This window comes from Arachis ipaensis, chromosome B8 (assembly GCF_059453495.1).
Source record: "Arachis ipaensis isolate K30076 ecotype BB chromosome B8, ASM5945349v1, whole genome shotgun sequence".
NCBI lineage: Eukaryota > Viridiplantae > Streptophyta > Magnoliopsida > Fabales > Fabaceae > Arachis > Arachis ipaensis.
Window position 1 is genome coordinate 514,667 of NC_142443.1, and position 19,503 is coordinate 534,169.

Genomic DNA, 19,503 nt, shown 5'->3' on the forward strand with positions numbered 1-19,503 from the left:
TTAACTCTAAAATTTACGTTTATAAATGGTAAAATAAAATAATATATATAACAAAAATGTAAGAAAAAATTGTGATAATTTTTAAAAGAATATAACATAAAATATTAAAATTATTAATTTACATATATACAAGTCATTTACACATACAAGTCTATACAAGTCATTTATATTGTATTGTTTAAGAATTTTTCATGTATGTATATTGATAAATTCTATATAATTCAAAACTCTTCCTCTTCTTTCTTGTATTATAAAAGTGAATTTTATTGAATTGGGATTAACTTGTATAAACTTGTATGCAAAAAAGACTTGTATATGTAGCAGATCTCTTTACAAAAATATAAAAAATAATCATAATAATTACTAAAAAGATATGATATTTAAAATTATTAACAAATCTCAACATATATAACTAATTATTAAATGTTAATTTGTGTATGATTTGATTATTACATAATACTTTTTTAAAAATTAATTGAGAACAGATAGAGATATTCAAACAGACACCGGAATGTATTACCGTAAGTATGCTTGAAATCAAAATATAATCTCTTGTAGAATTTGAATTATTGATTATTGGTGATTGAATCACTAGAATATATAAGAAAGAATCATAATAATTATTAAAAAGATAGATATGAAATAGAATATTAAAATTATTAACAAATTTTAATATAAATAATCATTAAATATTAATTTGTGTATAATTGGCTACGTAATACTTTTTTAAAAAATAGTTGAAAAAAAAATATACGCAAATTATTACCAGAATGCGCCACATCAATATACTTATTCCCAGAATGCAAATGATGAAGATCGATAAATTTCACAATAATTAATCATTAAATGTTAACAAATCTAACTATTTAGTGCATAATATTTTCTAAAATATCATTAATATGTAGATTAGCACTAGCACACGCTACGTCAACATACTTATTCTAAAACTTACATTTATTAGTAAAATAAAATACTATATATAATATTTACAAAAATATAAAAAAAATCATAATTTTTAAAAGGATATAAGATAAAATATTAAAATTATTAATTTATGAAAATATAAAAAAATCATGATATTTTTTAAAAAAATATAAAATAAAATATTAAAATTATTAACAAATTTTAACATAAATAATCATTAAATATTAATTTATGTATGATAAATTATACAATACATTTTTTAAAAAAATGTAAAAAAAAGGTATAAAAATGTCGCTAAAATACGCTACATCAACATATTTGACGCTAAAATAAAACTTATCTTAAAATAATATATACTGAAGGGCATAGCCATATGCTAAGATGATACAAGTATTAAATTTTTATTTATTATCTTTTTTTTTCTAGAAACAAAATTTATTATATTTATTTTTTTCTAAGTTAGTTATATTTATTTTTCTCTAATAGAATCATTTAAAGATTCTGGTTATTTTATCTAATTTTAAAATTTAAAATTAATTTAGTAATTAGTATAAACGGATAGCATTATTCTCCCATAATATACAAGTAATACAACAACCACGTACAATAAAAATTCTTCCTCTTTTGTTATCTTATTCTTTCATAATTTTATTAAGAAGAATAAAAAAAAATAATACTCAAGAAAGCAATTAACCTTGCTACGCAAGAAATCAAGGACAATCGGAACCAACGTGGAGGCAATTTTTTTTTTCCGGTAATAAATTTTACAAGTAGTTAATTTTATTTCCAATGGAAGATAACTAAACGTGCTTTGAAATCAAAGTAGACGCACGATTTCTTTTGATCCTTAGATCAATATCAATCCTTTTTATGTTGTACTTACTGAAGTTTACTTACATGGGTATTGAGTGCAAATGAAGAAGCTAATTGTGTAGAAGTTCCGAAGAAGACGTAGGGATGTAATTTGCTTCATGTGCTTACTGTGGAAATAATGTCTTAATTTCCATAAGGCCATGTGTTTTTCCAACTAGCTTGTGTACAGTTTAATTTTCCACAACCCTACTTCATATATAATCTCAATTATTAATACACCCAAAGAACATTAACAGAGTTAAACAAGAATCTTGTACGTACGTATATTGGCAATAATAATCTTGGAACGTAAGTAGTGTTTATTTTATCAATAAAGAGAAAGCTAAATTAAATTAACGTCTAAAATCAGCTTCCAAATACAATGCAGCTGCATGGTTCCTTTCCTTATATATAGGAGAGGATATTAGGGGGTTTATACATATAACACAGAAGGCTGTTGAAGGTGTCATCATGTGGCCCAAGACAACTACAATGGTGAGTATGAGATCGATCTTAATTAGTTATCTAGAGCCACATTTTCATGATATATATGTATTCTTAATTAATTAGCTTGTTTCAACTAACATATTATTTGATCCAGGAGTTATTGTTGGATGTTATAGTAATTCTGAGTTTGGCTACAACAGGATTGAGCGTGACACCAAGTTTCAATGTGTTACAATATGGAGCAGTTGGAAATGGACAAACCAACGATTCACCGGTAACTAATAACTTTATTTGAAGGTGAACTCAGGTGCAGTCGACTTCACGTGAAGTTGATAGCTGAGATTAGTTAGATAAAAATTTAGTCAAATCAGTCAAATCATTTATTCGCTCTCAGCTATCAACTTCATGTGAAGTCCAATTTATTTGAATTACATTTTTTATCTCAAATATTAATAAAAATATATACATAGGCGTTTGAGAAGGCGTGGAAAGCAGTGTGTTCGAGCAAGGGAGATATATCTAAGCTTATAATACCAGCAGGGAAGACCTTCATGCTAAAGCCTCTTTCCTTCAACGGTCCATGCAAATCTAAGTATACCAATATTCAGGTCCCTACTTCCTTTTAATTTTTTGTTCCATTTTGATTTTGACATCCCCTACTGTTGATCTGATGAGAACCTGTATAAATCAGGTGTTAGGGAACATAGTTGCACCTAAAACAAAATCGGAATATGCTGGGTCCCACATAAACACGTGGCTTGGGTTTAATTCAGTGGATGGTCTAATTATCAGTGGAAAAGGGACAATTGATGGTCGAGGCTCTATCTGGTGGCAACAGCCTTGCTTAGGAAATCCAGCACCTGTAAGTAGTCTATAAATTTCTGTTTTTTTAGATGGTAAAAACTCACTATGCAATAACAAAAAAAATTACTATCCCATAATTTACTTATACATGTCAAATTATATGACAATTTTCAATTAGTCACCTACTTTTTTTTTATTTATACTTTTTCAAATTTTCATGAGTTCTTTATTTATGATATTTTTTGCAGGGCACAAAATGTCGTCCACCAACAGTAAGTATACTATCTAGCTGTAGAATTATTTGTTATTACCAAATAAATAAGGAAAACTCACGGGCGCAGTTATTTTTATGTAAAGTTGTTAGTTAAAAACTATCATGTAGATAACTGCAGGTGAATTTTCACTAAAAGATAAATAGATTAAAACTTGTTTTTGGACTCTGTTCTCAACAGGCAATAACACTGAATAGATGCAACCAGTTTCAATTGAAAGGATTGACTAGTCTTAACCCGGCAAGAAGCCATATAACTCTAACAAGCTGCAACGGAGGCACTGTCTCTAACCTGCGACTCATTGCTCCGGGAACAAGCCCCAACACCGATGGCATTGATATTTCTGGTTCTACCAACATTAAAGTCCTTAATTCTTACATTGCAACTGGAGATGACTGTGTTGCTATTAGTGCTGGCTCCTCACACATCAGAATATTTGCTATAACATGCGGTCCAGGCCATGGTATCAGGTTCCTACTCCGACCCGACCCGATCCGTTGCTTAATTTAATTAATGGTCAATTATGAAAACATTGTATTTAATTTTGGGTGGTGTAGCATTGGATCACTGGGAACAAGGGGTGAAACCGACATTGTAGAGGACGTGCATGTGTATAATTGTACTTTGACTGAAACAATGACTGGAGTAAGGATCAAGACTTGGCAGGTATGTATGTATATATGTGTAATTAATGAGGCAAATTGGGTCATGCACATGTAGTAATACGTTATTATATCTAATAGGGTGGAGCTGGATATGCCAGGAATATCACATTTGAGAAGATTAAGTTTGTTCGTGCCAATAGCCCCATTATTATTGACCAATTTTATTGCCCTAATAGGGTGGACTGCCAAAACAAGGTAACACTATTAATACTAAGGTGAAAACTCAATGCAGTCGACTTCACGTAAAGTTGATAATTGAGAGTCGTTAGATGATTTGACTGATTTGACTAAATTTTCATCTAACGACTCTCAACTATCAATTTCACGAGAAGTCAACTGCACTTAAGTTTTGACCTAATACTAATGATTCTATTTCAATAAAAAGAAATAATTAATTTTTGTTGAATTATAGACTCAAGCGATTAGAGTGAGCGATGTAACATACAAAGGAATTATTGGAACATCATTGATGGATGAAGCGATCAATTTGAGCTGCGACCAAAACGTGGGATGCTACAATATTGTGCTTGATCGTGTGTATATACAGCATGCGGTTCCTGGGAGGAAAGTGTATTCCTTTTGCCACAACGCCCACGGAACTGCCTCCCACACCAAACCCTCCGTCAAATGCTTGCTCAAGTGACAAGTAGCACCTCTCTTCACCTTCCTCCATTCAGAATAAAACAGATCTCATCAATTGTTAAATAATCTTTACTTGTTGCATAGAATATTGAGATAATTATATACAGTTTCGATAAAAACCCAAAACAAAGGACAATTAACTCGAAAGGACAACGAGGCCCTTGACAAAAAAAAATCGAATTTGGCCCTGACAATTATTTCAAAAGGACAATGAGGCTCCTGTGCCAAAAAAAAAAGTCAATATTATTTTTTTTGGCACAGGGGCTAATCAATCTCCAAAAAAAAAAATCAAGGGCTGGATTAGGTATTTTTTCTAGGGGTCTTGTTGTCCTTTCGAGATAATTGTTAGGGACGGATGGGGTATTCACTCTATAGTTTCTTAGATTTGTGTATGTTGTACCATTATTATTTGTAAAAATAATTCATGTGTTTGGAGAAAATAAAATAATATCCTAGCTTGACATTGTTGCAAGAAATAGAAACATAAGGATATATTTAGATGAATATAAAAGATAATGTAAGAAAAGGAAGAAGGGAAGTTGAGTTACCTAAATTAACAGGTAGACAAAGGGCGCCATCCATGCATGCATTCCCTTAATAATTAGTAATGAGGGATAGGTTGTTATTGTGAATTGTGAGGCATAATAATGGGGAAGAAGGCGCCGCACTCGCCGGACATAGAGGCGGCCCGACATTGGCATCCACCGCAGGGAGAGCAATGGATGTCATGGCTTGTCCCAGTAATATTCGTTAGCAACATAGGCATGTTCGTCTACACCATGTACCTCAATGATTGCCCTGATTACTTGAACAAAGACTCATGTCTCTTCTCAAAACATTTGGGCAGATTCTCCTTCCAACCTTTCCGGGAAAACCCTCTCCTCGGCCCTTCTACCCGCACGTACGCTTCTTTTCTTTTCTTTTCTTTTCTTCTTCATCCAAATCATTCGTTTATTATTCTTTGACAACACTCTGCATGCATGCATGCAGCTTGCGGATATTAGGCGCTCTTGAAGAGGATGGAGTCTTGGAGAAACACCAAGCATGGCGTTTCTTCACCTGCATGTTTCTTCACGCCGGAGTTGTCCACGTTGTCGCCAATATGTTCAGCCTTCTCTTCATAGGCATTCGCCTCGAGGAGGAATTCGGATTCTGTAAGCATTTCATTTCTTCCTTTTCTTTTTCATATAATCATGAAAGGAAAAGTCTAGAGGGTCAGCAACTTTTTTAAATTATGGCCAGCATGTAACCAGCAAAGAAAAATGAATCATTAGATAAAATCTCACACCAATCTTACACCATTAAAATTATTATTGATGACTATTTGATGACTACAAATCACAAAAGTTGCTGGCCCCTAGCACTCCTCGTCGTGAAATCATTGTCATCATCATCATTTGTGGCAGTGAGAATCGGAGCCTTGTACCTGCTTTCTGGTTTTGGGGGAGGCTTGTTGTCTCTCATACATTTGAAAGACACGGCAACGTCCAAGACCATATCGGTCGGCGCTTCCGGTGCGCTTTTCGGTCTTCTGGGAGCCATGCTTTCCGAGCTTCTAACAAACTGGACAATCTATGCAAACAAGTGTGCAGCTCTTATAAGTTTATTGATCATCATTGGCCTAAATTTGGCCGTTGGATTCCTTCCCCACGTGGACAATTCAGCTCATATAGGAGGATTTCTGGCGGGCTTTTTCCTGGGTTTTGTTCTGTTAATGCGACCTCAATATGGATATGTTAGCCGCAAGTATGTGCCTGCAGGCTGTGATATCAAACGCAAAGCTAAGTACAAATGCTATCAGTACTTTTTCATGGTGTCTTCTGTCATCATCCTACTCATCGGGTCAGTAAATGAAATCCCTTTCTTTTTTTTCTTAATTAATTCATCTAAAACTCATGTAATTCAATTAATGAATGATATCTCATATTGCCAGATATGCTTATTGCCTAGCTAGATTGTACATAGGAAAGCCAGAGGATTTTTCCTTCCTAAAAAAGTCACCAAGATGAATGCCTCAGTCCACATGCCAAAGCCACTTCTTCAACGTGTATCTCTCTCTCTTTCTCTTTCTCTATATATATATATATGTCCTAGTCTGCAACTCTTTCTTCATTGCAGGGCATGATTATATTATTCGTGCTCAATCCAGAAGAAATAGCAGCCAAACTGCAGCATGAAATTATTTGACATGCTTGCTAGCTACACGTGTATCAAATCAGTGTATGCCTTTGGCTTCCCACATACAAGGCTTGAGAAACTTATTGAATATAATGTTGACCTCATTTATGGGATGTAAAATAGTATTCAAGTGCATTAGTTATCATTTATTCACAATGTTCTTTGCTTCTACTTCTTGGATCAGTTGTATGTAGATCTTTTCACTCATCACATCTACGTTCATGGACATTGACCAGTTTGTGATCTAGTAGGAACAATAGTTGAGGTTTCGGTTTAAGTTATTTGTTAAACCAGAACACAGAAACTTATTGGAATACATTTTCATGTCGTTACTTTACATATATTTACAGCACATAATATATTTGACACTTGTTAGTTGTTACTTTTACAATCCTTCCTTATTATTCAGAACAAGACTGAACTTGAAATTGCAACAATAGTATTGTTATGAATTGATTTTCTTCTTTCCATCTATATTATATAAATCAATAGGTAAAACTTCCTGCTACGCAGTATACAGAAAAATTAAACTGAAAGATTTGAGGAAACTTTGGTGCTTCAATTGAGAATATTCTACTACTATAGTACTATAATGATATTAACAACAAAGAACTCTATTTTCTAAACATAGCATATTATTGCCAGTATATATTAGTGCAAGACAGTGCTATATTTCGCATGATTCTGAACGACCAAAAACATTGTAACGATTGTCTGCAACATTGTCATAAGCAAAATCCCTGACAAACCTGCAGAAGCCATCCATGGGATATGTCATGACCCTATTCCCATTCAGCTAAAAAAAAAGGCCAAGTGAAGGGGAAAATGGTACTCACAGAGGCACTAATTTAAGAAGTGCAGCAAGCTGAGGAAAGGGCAAGTCTATGTACTCCATTATCTTCAATACAGCTTCTGACTTGATGTATGATCTAGAATAATAATCAACCAAAAAGTCACAAGAGTTCAACTACTTATTTATCTTTTTAGCAATTTCCTCTTTCCTCACAAGGACTATAAGAACACATTCGGTTAGAAAGACAATGGAAATCCAACCAAATTACATAGACTGGTCTGAAATTGAATAATACTAAAACTTTCAAGAAAGTACCTGTCTTTTTCAACAAGAACAACACTTGAGATGTCATCAGGAGCCCTTCCTGATCTCCTAAGTAACATTTTACCAGCTTCACTTTGAAGAGCTTCATATCTGATTGTTCTGTTCAAAAGTGAACAATATGTAAGACTACAAGAGACTAAATTGTTCTGTGAAATCATAAAAGAGAAGGCTATACATTTTACACGAAAAGAAAACAAGATGGCTTACTTATTCCGATCGTTATCACGAACGAACTTGACACCACCATTACACAAGTTGCAGACACCTGTGTGACAATTACAAGGAAAGACTTTTATCAAACACCTTGATTACTGAAACATGAAGGGATGATAATTGAGGTTTGAGGGTAGATTACCGTCAAACAACATGATGGGTCGTTTGTCTTGGAGGAAGAAAGTGTTTGTAGCTTCAACCCAGTTCACTGAATCGCTTCGGGGTTGCGAAAGAGTAGCAAAGGTACTCACTTTTCGCTGTGGCAGTGAGCATACCCTTGACCTTGACTTCAAGAGCCCAGCACAAACAGGAACATGAAGCTGAAGAGCCATTGATATTTGGAAGTTGAAACACTGAATTGCCTGCAAGCTGTGAAATAAAAACTGAAACTTCAATAACCCCCACAAGAAATTCAGCAGAATTCGTGAGGATAAGAGCTAATTCATCTAAGGCATAAGGTCATACTAATTAACACCATAAAGTTAATGTGATTTAAGTTTTTATCAGTCATTATATAGATTTTGTATGAACTATTAAGCGATTATTATTATCATCATAAATTCTGCCCAAATCAATATTAAGATGCCAAATCATGGCTAGAATTATATGGAGTTTGTGGTTAAAAGAAAGTTTTGTATTGGGAGTGACGTGGCCTTATAGCATGGATCCACATGGATGAGTAAAATACCAGAACTGCTTGGGAGATAAAACAAAAGGGAACTCTTGTGGGATATTAAGGTTGGAATGTTGATTAACATCATCAATTCAGCATGTTTCTGTTTTAGCACCAAACTGCTCCTCAATTTTTTTTACCGCTCCGTTTAATTTTACACTGTACCATAAACAATGAGATCCTTCATTTGTTTCCACTACAAAAACGGAAAAGTTGCAGTCAATGTTTTCTAGATTTTGAAAGTAGTCTAATCACATGTAAATATACTATATTATCTAGAAATATTTGTTTTGAGCCGCCAATAATGTAATGGATGAGTTGGAAGAGGTGTGACTGAATTCGAATGTGTTGTCACATTGTAATTGGATAGGTGCAAATATACTGCGTCAACCTTGTGTTATGTTGTGCCAAAGAATGAATATTTCAAATAAAAAGAGGTTAAAGTTCTTTGAAGATCATAACACAGTTGAATTGAATTGAAGAGTGTGAGTCATCCTTATCAGAAAGAAGAGAAAGAAGGGAATGGCATCGATTCCCCAGCAGCTCATGAAAGCTATTACACTCGGTTTGTAGTTTGTTCCTCTACTCTAAGTCTTGTTTCGTTACAGTACATACAATACAGTTACACACACTTTTTCAGGCATGATTGTTGGGTGTGCACTGATAATATGGAAAGCATTGGTGTGCATGAGTGGCACTGAATCTCCTGTGGTGGTGGTTCTCTCTGGAAGCATGGAACCAGCGTTCAAGCGGGTACGTCATCTATCTCTTCCTTAGAAATTGATTCATTGACTCAGCTTATTATTACGTATGCAGGGGGACATCCTATTCTTGTATATGAGCAAAGATCCAATTCGGGCAGGCGACATTCTTGTCTTTAATGTTGATGTAACTTCACTCCATCCATCACTTTTCTATGCCTTTAATTTGCTTATTCGCTTATTATTTTCCTTTTGGTTATCAGGGGCGTGACATCCCCATTGTTCATCGCGTAATTCAGGTAACACAACACTCTGCTCTGCTTATAATTAGTTCATTAGTAACCCATCTCATTGGCCTGATCATTGTGAACTTTGAAGGTACATGAAAGACAAGATACTGGGGAGGTCGATATTCTCACCAAAGGTACTTGTTCAAACTTGGCATATTCTCACCAAGCAAATTAGTTTCCCTTTACATATTTCATGTGTTTGCGTGCTGTGTTGTGTTGGGCAGGAGATAGCAACAATGATGATGACAGGGTATTGTATGCTCAAGGTCAGCTTTGGCTACAAAGGCACCACATTATGGGAAGAGCTATTGGGTATGTATAGCTCATGTTATCATATTTGATTCATAGCATCATTGCTTATGATCTATGATACACGGACACGACACTACACGACACGGGACACGCGAACACACGAATTTTAAAATCTTATAAGATACAGGGACACGGCATGTATTTAAAATATAAAGTATTTTTTAGATAAATTACAATAAATTTTTTATATTTTCTTAGTATTAAAATATAAAATAATTTTTAATTATTTTTAATATCTTTTTTTAACTATATAAAAGTTTTTAAAATATTTTTTGTTTTAATAAATAATAATATATATTATTTCTAAACTCATTTTAAGAATACATGTTAAAAAGTGTCGAACAAGTATCGATGAGTGTCGTGTCCAAAATGTCAATGAAGTGTCCGTGCTTCATAGCTTATGATATATTTTGTTAATGCAGGTCTTTACCTTATGCTGGTTGGGTCACAATTATCTTGACGGAAAAGCCTATCATTAAGGTTTGTCTATGCAACTTGTTTTTGGTGAACCCCATAGTGATTTTCTGTGCTAAAGCTTATTTCTTTCTTCATTGCAGTATGTCCTCATTGGTGCATTGGGGTTGCTCATCATCATTTGAAGACAGCAAATCAAAATCAAAATCAAAACCAAACCTCCTTATAGCTGTTTCTACTTGTCCACTTGTTCATTACACGTTGCTTCATCCTATGCCCTGATGCTACACGATATTAATTGTCCTTTAATTTATACACAAATATTAGCTAATATATTGATGCTTTGTAAATTTTAATAAAAAATTGTAAGATTGATTTAATTTTTTTTTATTTTTTCATATATTAAGAGCAAAGAACTATTTCTTTTCATTCTTTTAACCCATACCTACGCTTCAACTAAATCCAATTTTGATATATAAACATTACTAAAGTTTTGTTATTATTGACGATTAATGCTTTGTTAGATGTAGATTGAGGTCCAAATTCAGTACACGTGTATAGTCTCTCTTTCAATAGATTCATTGCCCCATAGTCCATAAATATATTGCCAAAGGGGATGCTAAATAGAGTTGTGCTGATACCCTTTAAATTTGAGTTTGAGTAAAGTATCGTTTTTGTTCTTGAGGTCTGGAGTAAATCTTATTTGTGTTCTAACGTTTAAATCGTCCTATTTGTATTTTTAACGTTTGTAAAAGTGATTCAATGTTATCCTGCCATCAATTACACATCATGAGCACTTTAGTTTGAGTTTTAAAAATCTCTTCTTGAAATTAGAATACAAATATTTAGGATAAAATCGATTATTTACTCCGAAAAATAGCTCATCAAATGTTGAAACTAATTCCTACAACATTTATATAATTCACTTTTCTAAGGACATAATTGAATTTAAACACAAATAGTGAGTATAATATTAAAATCGATCACATCCAAGTGAGACCTAATTAAGAATGAACACATCCAAGTGAGAATAATTGAAAAATATAATCTGATTTGTTAGTATAATTGATAGTAGGATAACATTGAATCACTTTTATAAACGTTAAGGATACAAATAGGACGATTTAAACGTTAGGAACACAAATAGGACTTACCCCAAATGTTGAAGACAAAAACATATTTTACTTCTTTGAGTTTTTTATTTGTTAACTTCTTTGCCTTTTTTTTTTAATATATATATATATAATTTAAAGTAACACCTTAAAAAAAAAAATGTATACTCCTTTAACAAATTGTGCTAACAATAACAAGTAAGAAAGTTGAACCTAAAATGAGATATTCAATATATAATTAGTAGGTTGTGATTCTAAAGTGAAGTTATTTTTAAGAGAAGAGAGATTTGATGGATTGTTGAGAGTTGAGAGTGAAATACACACTAGTATAAACGAGAATTTATATTGAAAAAATAACGGCAGCGGAGAGTGAGAGAAAGGTGGGTGCTGGTGGCGGAAGCCCATGAGCATTTGGCGGCGCCCTTTTGTTTGCAAGTTGTGAGTTCAAACCCTATTCTTCGATTTCTTACTTGAGTGTCTCTGAGATTACAAGAAGTACTAAAATGGAAGTTGTTGGTTAGTGCGATCTTTCTGCAAAACGGCAAGGGGCATGATCCTCCCTTATCATGCTCTCCCTGCGACCCACTCGCAGACTCTGCAATTTATCCCCTGCCGCAGTCGCCACCGCAGCCGCAGCTGCCTCTGAATCAAACGCCAAAACCTCTCCATCAAAACCCTTGCTGGCCCCCGCCCTCGACCGCCTCAAATCGGAGCGCAATCCCGACAAGCTCTTCCACCTCTTCAACGCCAATGCTACCAACCCTATCCTCGTTGAGAATCGCTTCGCCTTCGACGACACCGTTTCGCGCTTAGCTGGCGCGCGCCGCTTCGACTACATCGAGCGCCTCCTCGACCACCAGCTCCACCTCCCCCAGGGCCGCCGCGAGGGTTTCGTCGTTCGCATCATCAAGCTCTACGGCAAGGCCGGTATGACCCAACACGCCGTTGACACTTTCTATCGTATGCACCTTTTTGAGTGCCGTAGAACCGTCAAGTCCTTTAACGCCACGCTTTTGGTATTGTCTAGCACCAAAAACTACGATAATTTTCTTGACTTCTTAGGAACTGCTCCTCAAAGTTTTGGTATTCAATTAGATATTTATTCTGTTAATATTGCGATTAAGGCATTTTGTGACATGGGCCAGTTGCAAAAAGCTTATTTGTTTATGCTAGAGATGGAAAATCAGGGTGTTAACCCTGATGCGGTGACCTATACTACTCTTTTGTCCGCATTTTACAGGAATAAAAGGTGGGAGATTGGGACTGGTTTGTGGAACCGTATGTTGTTGAAAGGGTTGATGCCGAGTTTGGCCGCCTTTAATGTCCGGGTTCAGTTTTTAGTTTGTATGAGAAGGGCTTGGGATGCTAATGCTACCATGGGTTTGATGCGGCGAGTGGGGATTGCGCCTGATGAAGTCACCTATAATTTGGTGATTAAAGGGTTTTGCCGAGCTGGTTTTATTGACATGGCGAAGAAGGTTTTCGATGCCTTATTGGGGGAGGGGCATAAGCCTAACAGTAAGATCTACCAGACCATGATTCATTATTTGTGTAAGAGTGGGGACTTCAATCTAGCTTACACTATGTGCAAAGATAGTATGCAGAAGAATTGGTTTCCAAATGTGGATACAATATGTATGCTGCTCAAAAGCCTCAAAGGAATTGGGCAGATCAATAGAGCAAGGACTATCCTTATGTTGGTTAAGAGGAGGAAACCTCCTTTCTCTTCTGATCACTTGACTGCCATGTGGTCCATATTGAATAGTTGAATTAAGTGGAATAGCTGAACAGGAAATCAGTTAGAAACAGAAACCTGAAAGCATCTCATATTCTTTGTATTCCATTCATTTATACATGTTGAAAAATTAACAAGCCTGGAATTTGATGGTGTTGCATCTAACAAGAAGTCAAATATAGTTATTCCCACTCAGTTTTGTGTACCTTCCTTAATAAAGTTTCATCAGGATGAAATTTCAGGAGGCAAATACAATAAAAACTCTTGTAAGTTCTATAGCGCCCTTTGCTCGCCCGTATAATACAAGCATCATTGGCTCTATCTCACACACACATACACCATATTTGTGATTACTTACGTTGCTGACAAGTCTTGGATGATCTTAGAGCTATTTTTGAGTATTAATATTAACCAATTAACTGAATTTCCACTTGCATTGCCTGAAATCTGGAGTGGATTTATGTCTCATGTTTATTCTGAAGAATAACTTATTTTGTATTTTGGGTATAACTTTTGCACAATTATGCCTGCATGAATGTATGTTATTGCATGGATGTAAATTTAGTTATTAAAATACTAATGTAATGTTTTCAGAATTGTGGTGGATATCACGATATTCATTTTTTATATCAATGATCAAATGTAATATTTGGTAATAATATTCTTGAGATCAACATGCCAGCTACTTTAACATTCTCTTGTATATTTGATTATTATGGTGACATGCAGTAGGTAGACCCTTTTTTTTTGTCTTAACCACTCCTCCCTTCTTAAAACATCACTGTCATCTGCAGAACAGCATTGAATTTTGTGAATGAGAACACCAAATGCTTCAGACCATTTATGCTTTCCAAGGAGATCATATCAAATAGAAAGTGGAATGGATATCTGAGATTAGTTAGTGAAATTGCAATTTGCCTTAGCAGTCTAGTACAATTTTGAATATTCAAAGGGGATATCCTCCAATTTTTATTCTACTTAACCTAAGGTTTGATATGCCTCTTGATCTGACATGTTTCACTATCTGCACTTGTCATGTATCCATGCTCAATTTCAAGTGATTGTTATTTCAAGTGATTGTTTTTTAAAACTGCAGCCGACCATCTATAGGATGGGTCAAACTTAACAGAGGTTGGCGATGTAACATATATTGCAAGGCCACACTATAGGAAATTCAGCAAAAAGCTATGGAACATTCATTGGAGGGCTTCTGTTCACTCTGCATTACGCGGGGTTGATGCTACTTGTGGAAGGAACAAGTAGTTTATAGAGAGGGTTTCGCTTTTGAAACTTGATCTTATCTTCGTTGGTCTGATGTGCTTTGGATTAATTCTTCACCTGTTTCAATAAGCGCTTAAAGCTTTTGTGCTTATATAATTGCAGAATGTTCACCTGGTTTGAAGCTTTGGCATTCTCATTTAGGATTCACGTTTTGGTTGAAGTGAATTATAGTACAATTTGCATCAGCCAGTGGCTGCGACGATGGAGAATGGAGAGAGCATTACAGCATTTAACAGCAAGAAATTACAAAATCAATGGTATCAGTTTTGTGATTACACATGGACATTAGACATCTAGTGTGTAACAACTTGACCATCAATAGGAATAATAAAACAGGGCGAGCGGAGATTCAAGTGCAGTTATTGATTTGCTGACGGTGCTGTTGGACGGTTGGAAGTTCCTCGGCTTAGATCATGAACAGCGGACATTCATATATTGCATGCAAGTACAACAATTACCACAAAACCTTTTACCCCATGATAGAGACATAGAGTTATTTACATGGGTCAATACCACCAAAGGATCCAATATTTCTATTGTAAATCATATAAACAAAGCATTGAAATCACAGAGCACCAAATGTATCTATAGTTGAGACGAAATTCTAAAATTCTAGCAAATTTTGTATGTAGGAGTGGCTACTATATGCAACGGAACTTGGGGACGGCTTTTTTGAAATCTTAAATGAGACCATCAAATCTGGTACCCTCCAGAATATGGTAGATGAGTTTCATTTGGTTGATTCGGGTAAATCACATATTCAAAACAATTGGGATTTAAATTTATGCAAATACAACCATTGGAGAAATTGGTTACATTTCGATCCTGTAGTTCTTCTATATATTTTTTTTTGAAGCAAGGAAGCTCAACACATTAAAGTGGAGCATGTACGAAAAATAAACAAAAATCACAAGAGAATAAACACTATACAGCAGCCAGCAAGGTTATCAACAACCGAATGGATCAACACCACACCATTCTCTGTAGCTCAAAACGACATATTCTTGATTTCATCAACACCTGTGTCACAGCTTTGGAAAATTCTGCTGTTCCGTTCTATCCAGATATTCCAGATCACCGTAAAAAACCATATCAGCCACTTCTTTTGCTGCGAGCTACGACCAGGCGCTTCAATCCAGCTCTCAAACAGCTCTTTGACAATTCCCGGAATAGTCCAAGCTCTATCAACCCTTGTCAGCTAAGCACACCATACCTGCCATGTAAACTCACAGCCAAGAAAGAGATGATGCACAAATTCTATTTCTTTTTTGTACAGAACACAAATATTATCACCATGATGTATAATTCCTAGTCTATTGAGTCTCTCTTTAGTGTTGACTCTGCCTACTAGGACAAACCAAGTAAATATTTCAACTCTTGGAGGAACCAATCCTCTCCATATGGTACTGGTGAAGCTGTAGCTCGTGATGTCTTCCAAGAGAGTCTCTTTCTGTAGCACTTCACAAAAAAGTTAGTAGAATAAACACCTGTTCTGTCAAATTATTGATCTTGTAGTATGTGAGCTAAGAAACCTGAAAATGAATCACTAAGTAACGTGGAAATGAGTCCAAAATAATTAGGCTCATGTGTTGGTTGTAAGTTGTAACAGAATCTGGTTGAACAATAAATCAACCAGCTCCTTACTTGTATAATAAAGTGGAACAGAACACAAGAAGAGAGCTTGTCTTTCACAAATGATTGACATCATAACACTCAAAATCCAATGTCAAAGGCCATCCTCGCTCGAATCACACCACGTAACCGCCCCAAAGCCACCACCTTTACGCCGACCCGCTTCAGTCCCTGCATCCACAACCTCGTTATTGACGCTGTTCGAATACTGGCAACCCACGCCCAATGGCAGGACTCCCTCGAGTCTCGCTTTGCAGAATCCGAGGTTCTAGTTTCGGACGTTGCCCATTTCGTTCTAGACCGAATACACGACCCCGAACTGGGTTTGAAGTTCTTCGACTGGGCTAACTCGAGACCCTTTTCTTGTTCCCTCGATGGCTTTGCTTATTCCTCTCTTCTTAAGCTCCTGGCAAGATTCAGAGTGTTCTCCGAGATCGAGCTGGTTCTGGACAGCATGAAAGTTGGGAACTTGAAGCCTACCCATGAAGCTTTGAACTCTCTGATTCGAGCCTACGGAGATTCTGGGATGGTTGATGCTGCCCTACGGTTATTCTATACAGTGCGGGAAATGCATGGTTGTTTTCCCAGTGTTGTCGCTTCTAATTCGTTGCTGAATTGTTTGGTCAAAAGGGGGAACGTTGAGGTTGCAAGGAAGCTGTATGATGAAATGCTTGTGACAGATGGTGGCACTGGTAAGGTTGTGGATAACTATAGCACCGGGATAGTGGTTAAGGGTCTATGCGGCTTTGGGAAGGTTGAGGAAGGTAGAAGGTTGATTGTAGATAGATGGGGGAAGGGTTGTGTGCCCCATGTTGTGTTCTACAATATGATTATTGATGGGTATTGCAAGAAGGGTGATCTCCAAGGTGCAACTAGAGTTTTCAAGGAACTGAAATTGAAAGGATTTTTGCCAACGTTAGAAACTTATGGTGCTATAATTAACAGTTTATGCAAGGAAGGGGATTTCGTGACAATTGATCAACTTATGAAAGAAATGGCTGAGAGGGGATTGAGTGTGAATATTCAAGTGTATAATAATATTATTGATGCTCAATACAAGCACGGTCTGGTGGCAAAAGTAGCTGAGACAATGACAAGGATGGCTGAGATGGGCTGTAAGCCGGATATTACTACTTACAATATTATGCTTAACTTTTCGTGTAGGGTTGGAAGGATCAAAGAAGCTGATGAACTTTTAGAGAGGGCAATAGAAAGGGGATTAATGCCTAACAAGTTTAGTTATACGCCTCTTATGCATGCTTATTGCAGAAAAGGGGATTATGTTAAGGCATCAAATATGCTTTTTAAGATTGCCGAAACAGGAGAAAAACCAGATGTGGTTTCGTATGGAGCTTTTATCCATGGAGCCGTTGCTGCTGGGGAAATTGATGTTGCACTAATGGTACGGGTTAAGATGATGGAAAGGGGAGTAATTGCTGATGCCCAAATTTACAATGTCCTGATGAGTGGCCTCTGCAAGAAAGGGAATTTTCCGGCTGCCAAATTGCTACTTTCAGAAATGCTTGACCGAAATGTTCAACCAGATGCATATGTTTATGCCACCTTGGTAGATGGATTAATTAGGAATGGTGAACTTGATGAGGCAAGAAAGCTTTTTGAAGTCATAATTGCAAAGGGTATAGACCCTGGTATTGTTGGGTACAATGCCATGATTAAAGGTTTTTGTAAATTCGGAAAGATGGCAGATGCTCTGTCATGCTTGAAAAGGATGAAAAATGCACGTCATGCTCCAGATGAATACACTTATTCCACGTTTATAGATGGGTATGTGAAGCAGCATGACTTGCAAAGTGCACTCAAGATGTTTGGGCAGATGGTGAAACAGAACCTCAAGCCAAATGTGGTCACCTACACGTCCTTGGTCAATGGATTCTGCAATATAGCAGATTTGGGCAGAGCTGAAAAAGCTTTTGCAGGGATGCAATCTTTCAATTTGCAGCCTAATGTTGTCACATACACTATACTTATAGGGGGATTCTGCAAGACCGCTAAACTTGAAAAGGCAGCAACATTTTTTGAACTTATGCTGACAAATAGTTGTCTCCCAAATGACACTACGTTCCATTATCTGATAAATGGTTTGACAAATAATACAAACTCACTGGTTCTTGTTGAGAAAAATGAGTCTGACAAAGATTGCAGAACCTTGTTATTGGATTTCTTTGCAGTGATGATATCGGATGGATGGAGCCCTGTGATTGCTGCTTATGATTCCATTATTATTTGTCTTTGTAAGCATGGAATGTTTGACACTGCTCAGTTGTTGCAAACAAAGATGCAGAGTAAGGGGTTTCTTATGGATCCTGTATGTTTCAGCGCTCTGCTACATGGGTTATGCCAGAAAGGTAAAACAAAAGAGTGGAGAAATACTATAACTTGCGACATAAGTAAGATTGACCTACAAACTGCTGTTAAGTATTCCCTGATATTAGACAAATACTTGGGTCAAGGTACGCATTCAGAGGCTTCAGTTATTTTGCAGACCTTGATTGATGACTCCAGGGCTTCTGAGCATCCTGCAGAACATGATCTAAAGGTTATAGTAAGATAGGGAACGAGGAAATGTAATATATAAATGTAATATAGGGGGAGTTGGAATTTCAAAAAAGATGACCCTTCCATATTTATTATCTGGATTCTGCCATGCTTGACGACAGCATCCATGAAAGAAACAATGCAGGTTTTTCATCTATTTAAAATATAAAAGTTAAGCAGTTCAATACACGAGGCACAGAACAGTATTTCCCCCAATTTAGCATCATCAGTGGTGGTGACGACACGTTGCAGCAAAGAACAGTATTCCCTCCGGTGCGCCGAAGCGGGGATTTTCTCGCACAATTCCATTCTCAAAATCAAATTGCTCTCTTCCCTTTTATTTTTGGTGACTGAAAATTAAAAAGCAACAAAAGAAAAGAAACTTAATTTTTTTCTTCATCTCAACACCCCCGCCACCCCCACATCCTCTGATCCTCCTCTTCCTTCTCATTTTTCTCTTTATGTCACCAACTGAAAATTGTGTTTCAAGTCACCAAGATCGGCTGGGCAATCCCGTTCATCAGAATAGAGCTGAAAGTTGTAAATGTGGCAGCAAGGAAAAGCCTTGTGTCGAAGGAGAAAGAACTGAGTGAACCCAGATAAAAAAGAAGGTTTAGCAGCAAAGTCTATAGCACAAGGTGAAGAGAGTAGCGGACTGTATCCCAGCAACCAGTAGAGTCGAA

The 19,503-nt window shown here is 36.1% G+C and overlaps 6 protein-coding genes across 10 annotated transcripts; 5 read left to right on the forward strand and 1 right to left on the reverse strand.

Annotated features, from left to right (window-relative positions):
* Positions 1-2,234: 2,234 nt before the first annotated feature.
* LOC107618890 (putative polygalacturonase At3g15720) lies at positions 2,235-5,036 on the forward strand. Its single transcript, XM_088497072.1, has 9 exons — positions 2,235-2,271; positions 2,378-2,497; positions 2,694-2,831; positions 2,915-3,085; positions 3,276-3,299; positions 3,480-3,769; positions 3,857-3,965; positions 4,043-4,159; positions 4,377-5,036. The coding sequence occupies exons 1-9, from the start codon at positions 2,248-2,250 to the stop codon at positions 4,605-4,607; spliced, it is 1,224 nt and encodes a 407-aa protein (XP_088353198.1). The 5' UTR covers positions 2,235-2,247; the 3' UTR covers positions 4,608-5,036.
* Positions 5,037-5,197: 161 nt separating this feature from the next.
* On the forward strand, positions 5,198-6,855 carry RBL5 (RHOMBOID-like protein 5). Of its 2 annotated transcripts, XM_088497479.1 has the most exons (5): positions 5,198-5,507; positions 5,597-5,760; positions 6,013-6,448; positions 6,540-6,653; positions 6,725-6,855. In XM_088497479.1, the coding sequence occupies exons 1-4, from the start codon at positions 5,254-5,256 to the stop codon at positions 6,613-6,615; spliced, it is 930 nt and encodes a 309-aa protein (XP_088353605.1). In that variant the 5' UTR covers positions 5,198-5,253; the 3' UTR covers positions 6,616-6,653; positions 6,725-6,855. The 2 variants fall into 2 exon arrangements, with proteins under 2 accessions (XP_088353605.1, XP_020968077.1); XM_021112418.2 differs by lacking the exon at positions 6,725-6,855 and having other exon boundaries at positions 6,540-6,678.
* Positions 6,467-8,686, reverse strand: LOC107618891 (Putative thiol-disulfide oxidoreductase DCC). The gene is made up of 6 exons (XM_016321066.3): positions 8,257-8,686; positions 8,109-8,166; positions 7,893-8,000; positions 7,621-7,713; positions 7,002-7,533; positions 6,467-6,955 (listed from the first exon to the last, which is right to left on the reverse strand). Exons 1-5 carry the CDS (start codon positions 8,444-8,446, stop codon positions 7,452-7,454), a joined length of 531 nt encoding a protein of 176 aa, XP_016176552.1. The 5' UTR covers positions 8,447-8,686; the 3' UTR covers positions 6,467-6,955; positions 7,002-7,451.
* A 401-nt stretch (positions 8,687-9,087) lies between these two features.
* LOC107616841 (uncharacterized) lies at positions 9,088-10,942 on the forward strand. Its single transcript, XM_016318752.3, has 8 exons — positions 9,088-9,352; positions 9,428-9,540; positions 9,604-9,675; positions 9,752-9,787; positions 9,867-9,912; positions 10,003-10,090; positions 10,513-10,570; positions 10,648-10,942. The coding sequence occupies exons 1-8, from the start codon at positions 9,310-9,312 to the stop codon at positions 10,687-10,689; spliced, it is 498 nt and encodes a 165-aa protein (XP_016174238.1). The 5' UTR covers positions 9,088-9,309; the 3' UTR covers positions 10,690-10,942.
* Positions 10,943-11,838: 896 nt separating this feature from the next.
* Positions 11,839-15,384, forward strand: LOC107618888 (Tetratricopeptide repeat (TPR)-like superfamily protein). Of its 4 annotated transcripts, none has more exons than XM_088497334.1 (3): positions 11,839-13,617; positions 14,448-14,626; positions 14,735-15,384. In XM_088497334.1, exon 1 carries the CDS (start codon positions 12,183-12,185, stop codon positions 13,383-13,385), a length of 1,203 nt encoding a protein of 400 aa, XP_088353460.1. In that variant the 5' UTR covers positions 11,839-12,182; the 3' UTR covers positions 13,386-13,617; positions 14,448-14,626; positions 14,735-15,384. The 4 variants fall into 4 exon arrangements, with proteins under 4 accessions (XP_088353460.1, XP_088353458.1, XP_088353457.1 ...); XM_088497332.1 differs by adding an exon at positions 14,146-14,339 and having other exon boundaries at positions 14,448-15,310; XM_088497331.1 differs by having other exon boundaries at positions 14,146-15,384.
* Positions 15,385-16,186: 802 nt separating this feature from the next.
* On the forward strand, positions 16,187-18,912 carry LOC107616615 (Pentatricopeptide repeat (PPR) superfamily protein). The gene has a single exon (XM_016318569.3). It carries the CDS (start codon positions 16,356-16,358, stop codon positions 18,834-18,836), a length of 2,481 nt encoding a protein of 826 aa, XP_016174055.3. The 5' UTR covers positions 16,187-16,355; the 3' UTR covers positions 18,837-18,912.
* Positions 18,913-19,503: the final 591 nt, after the last annotated feature.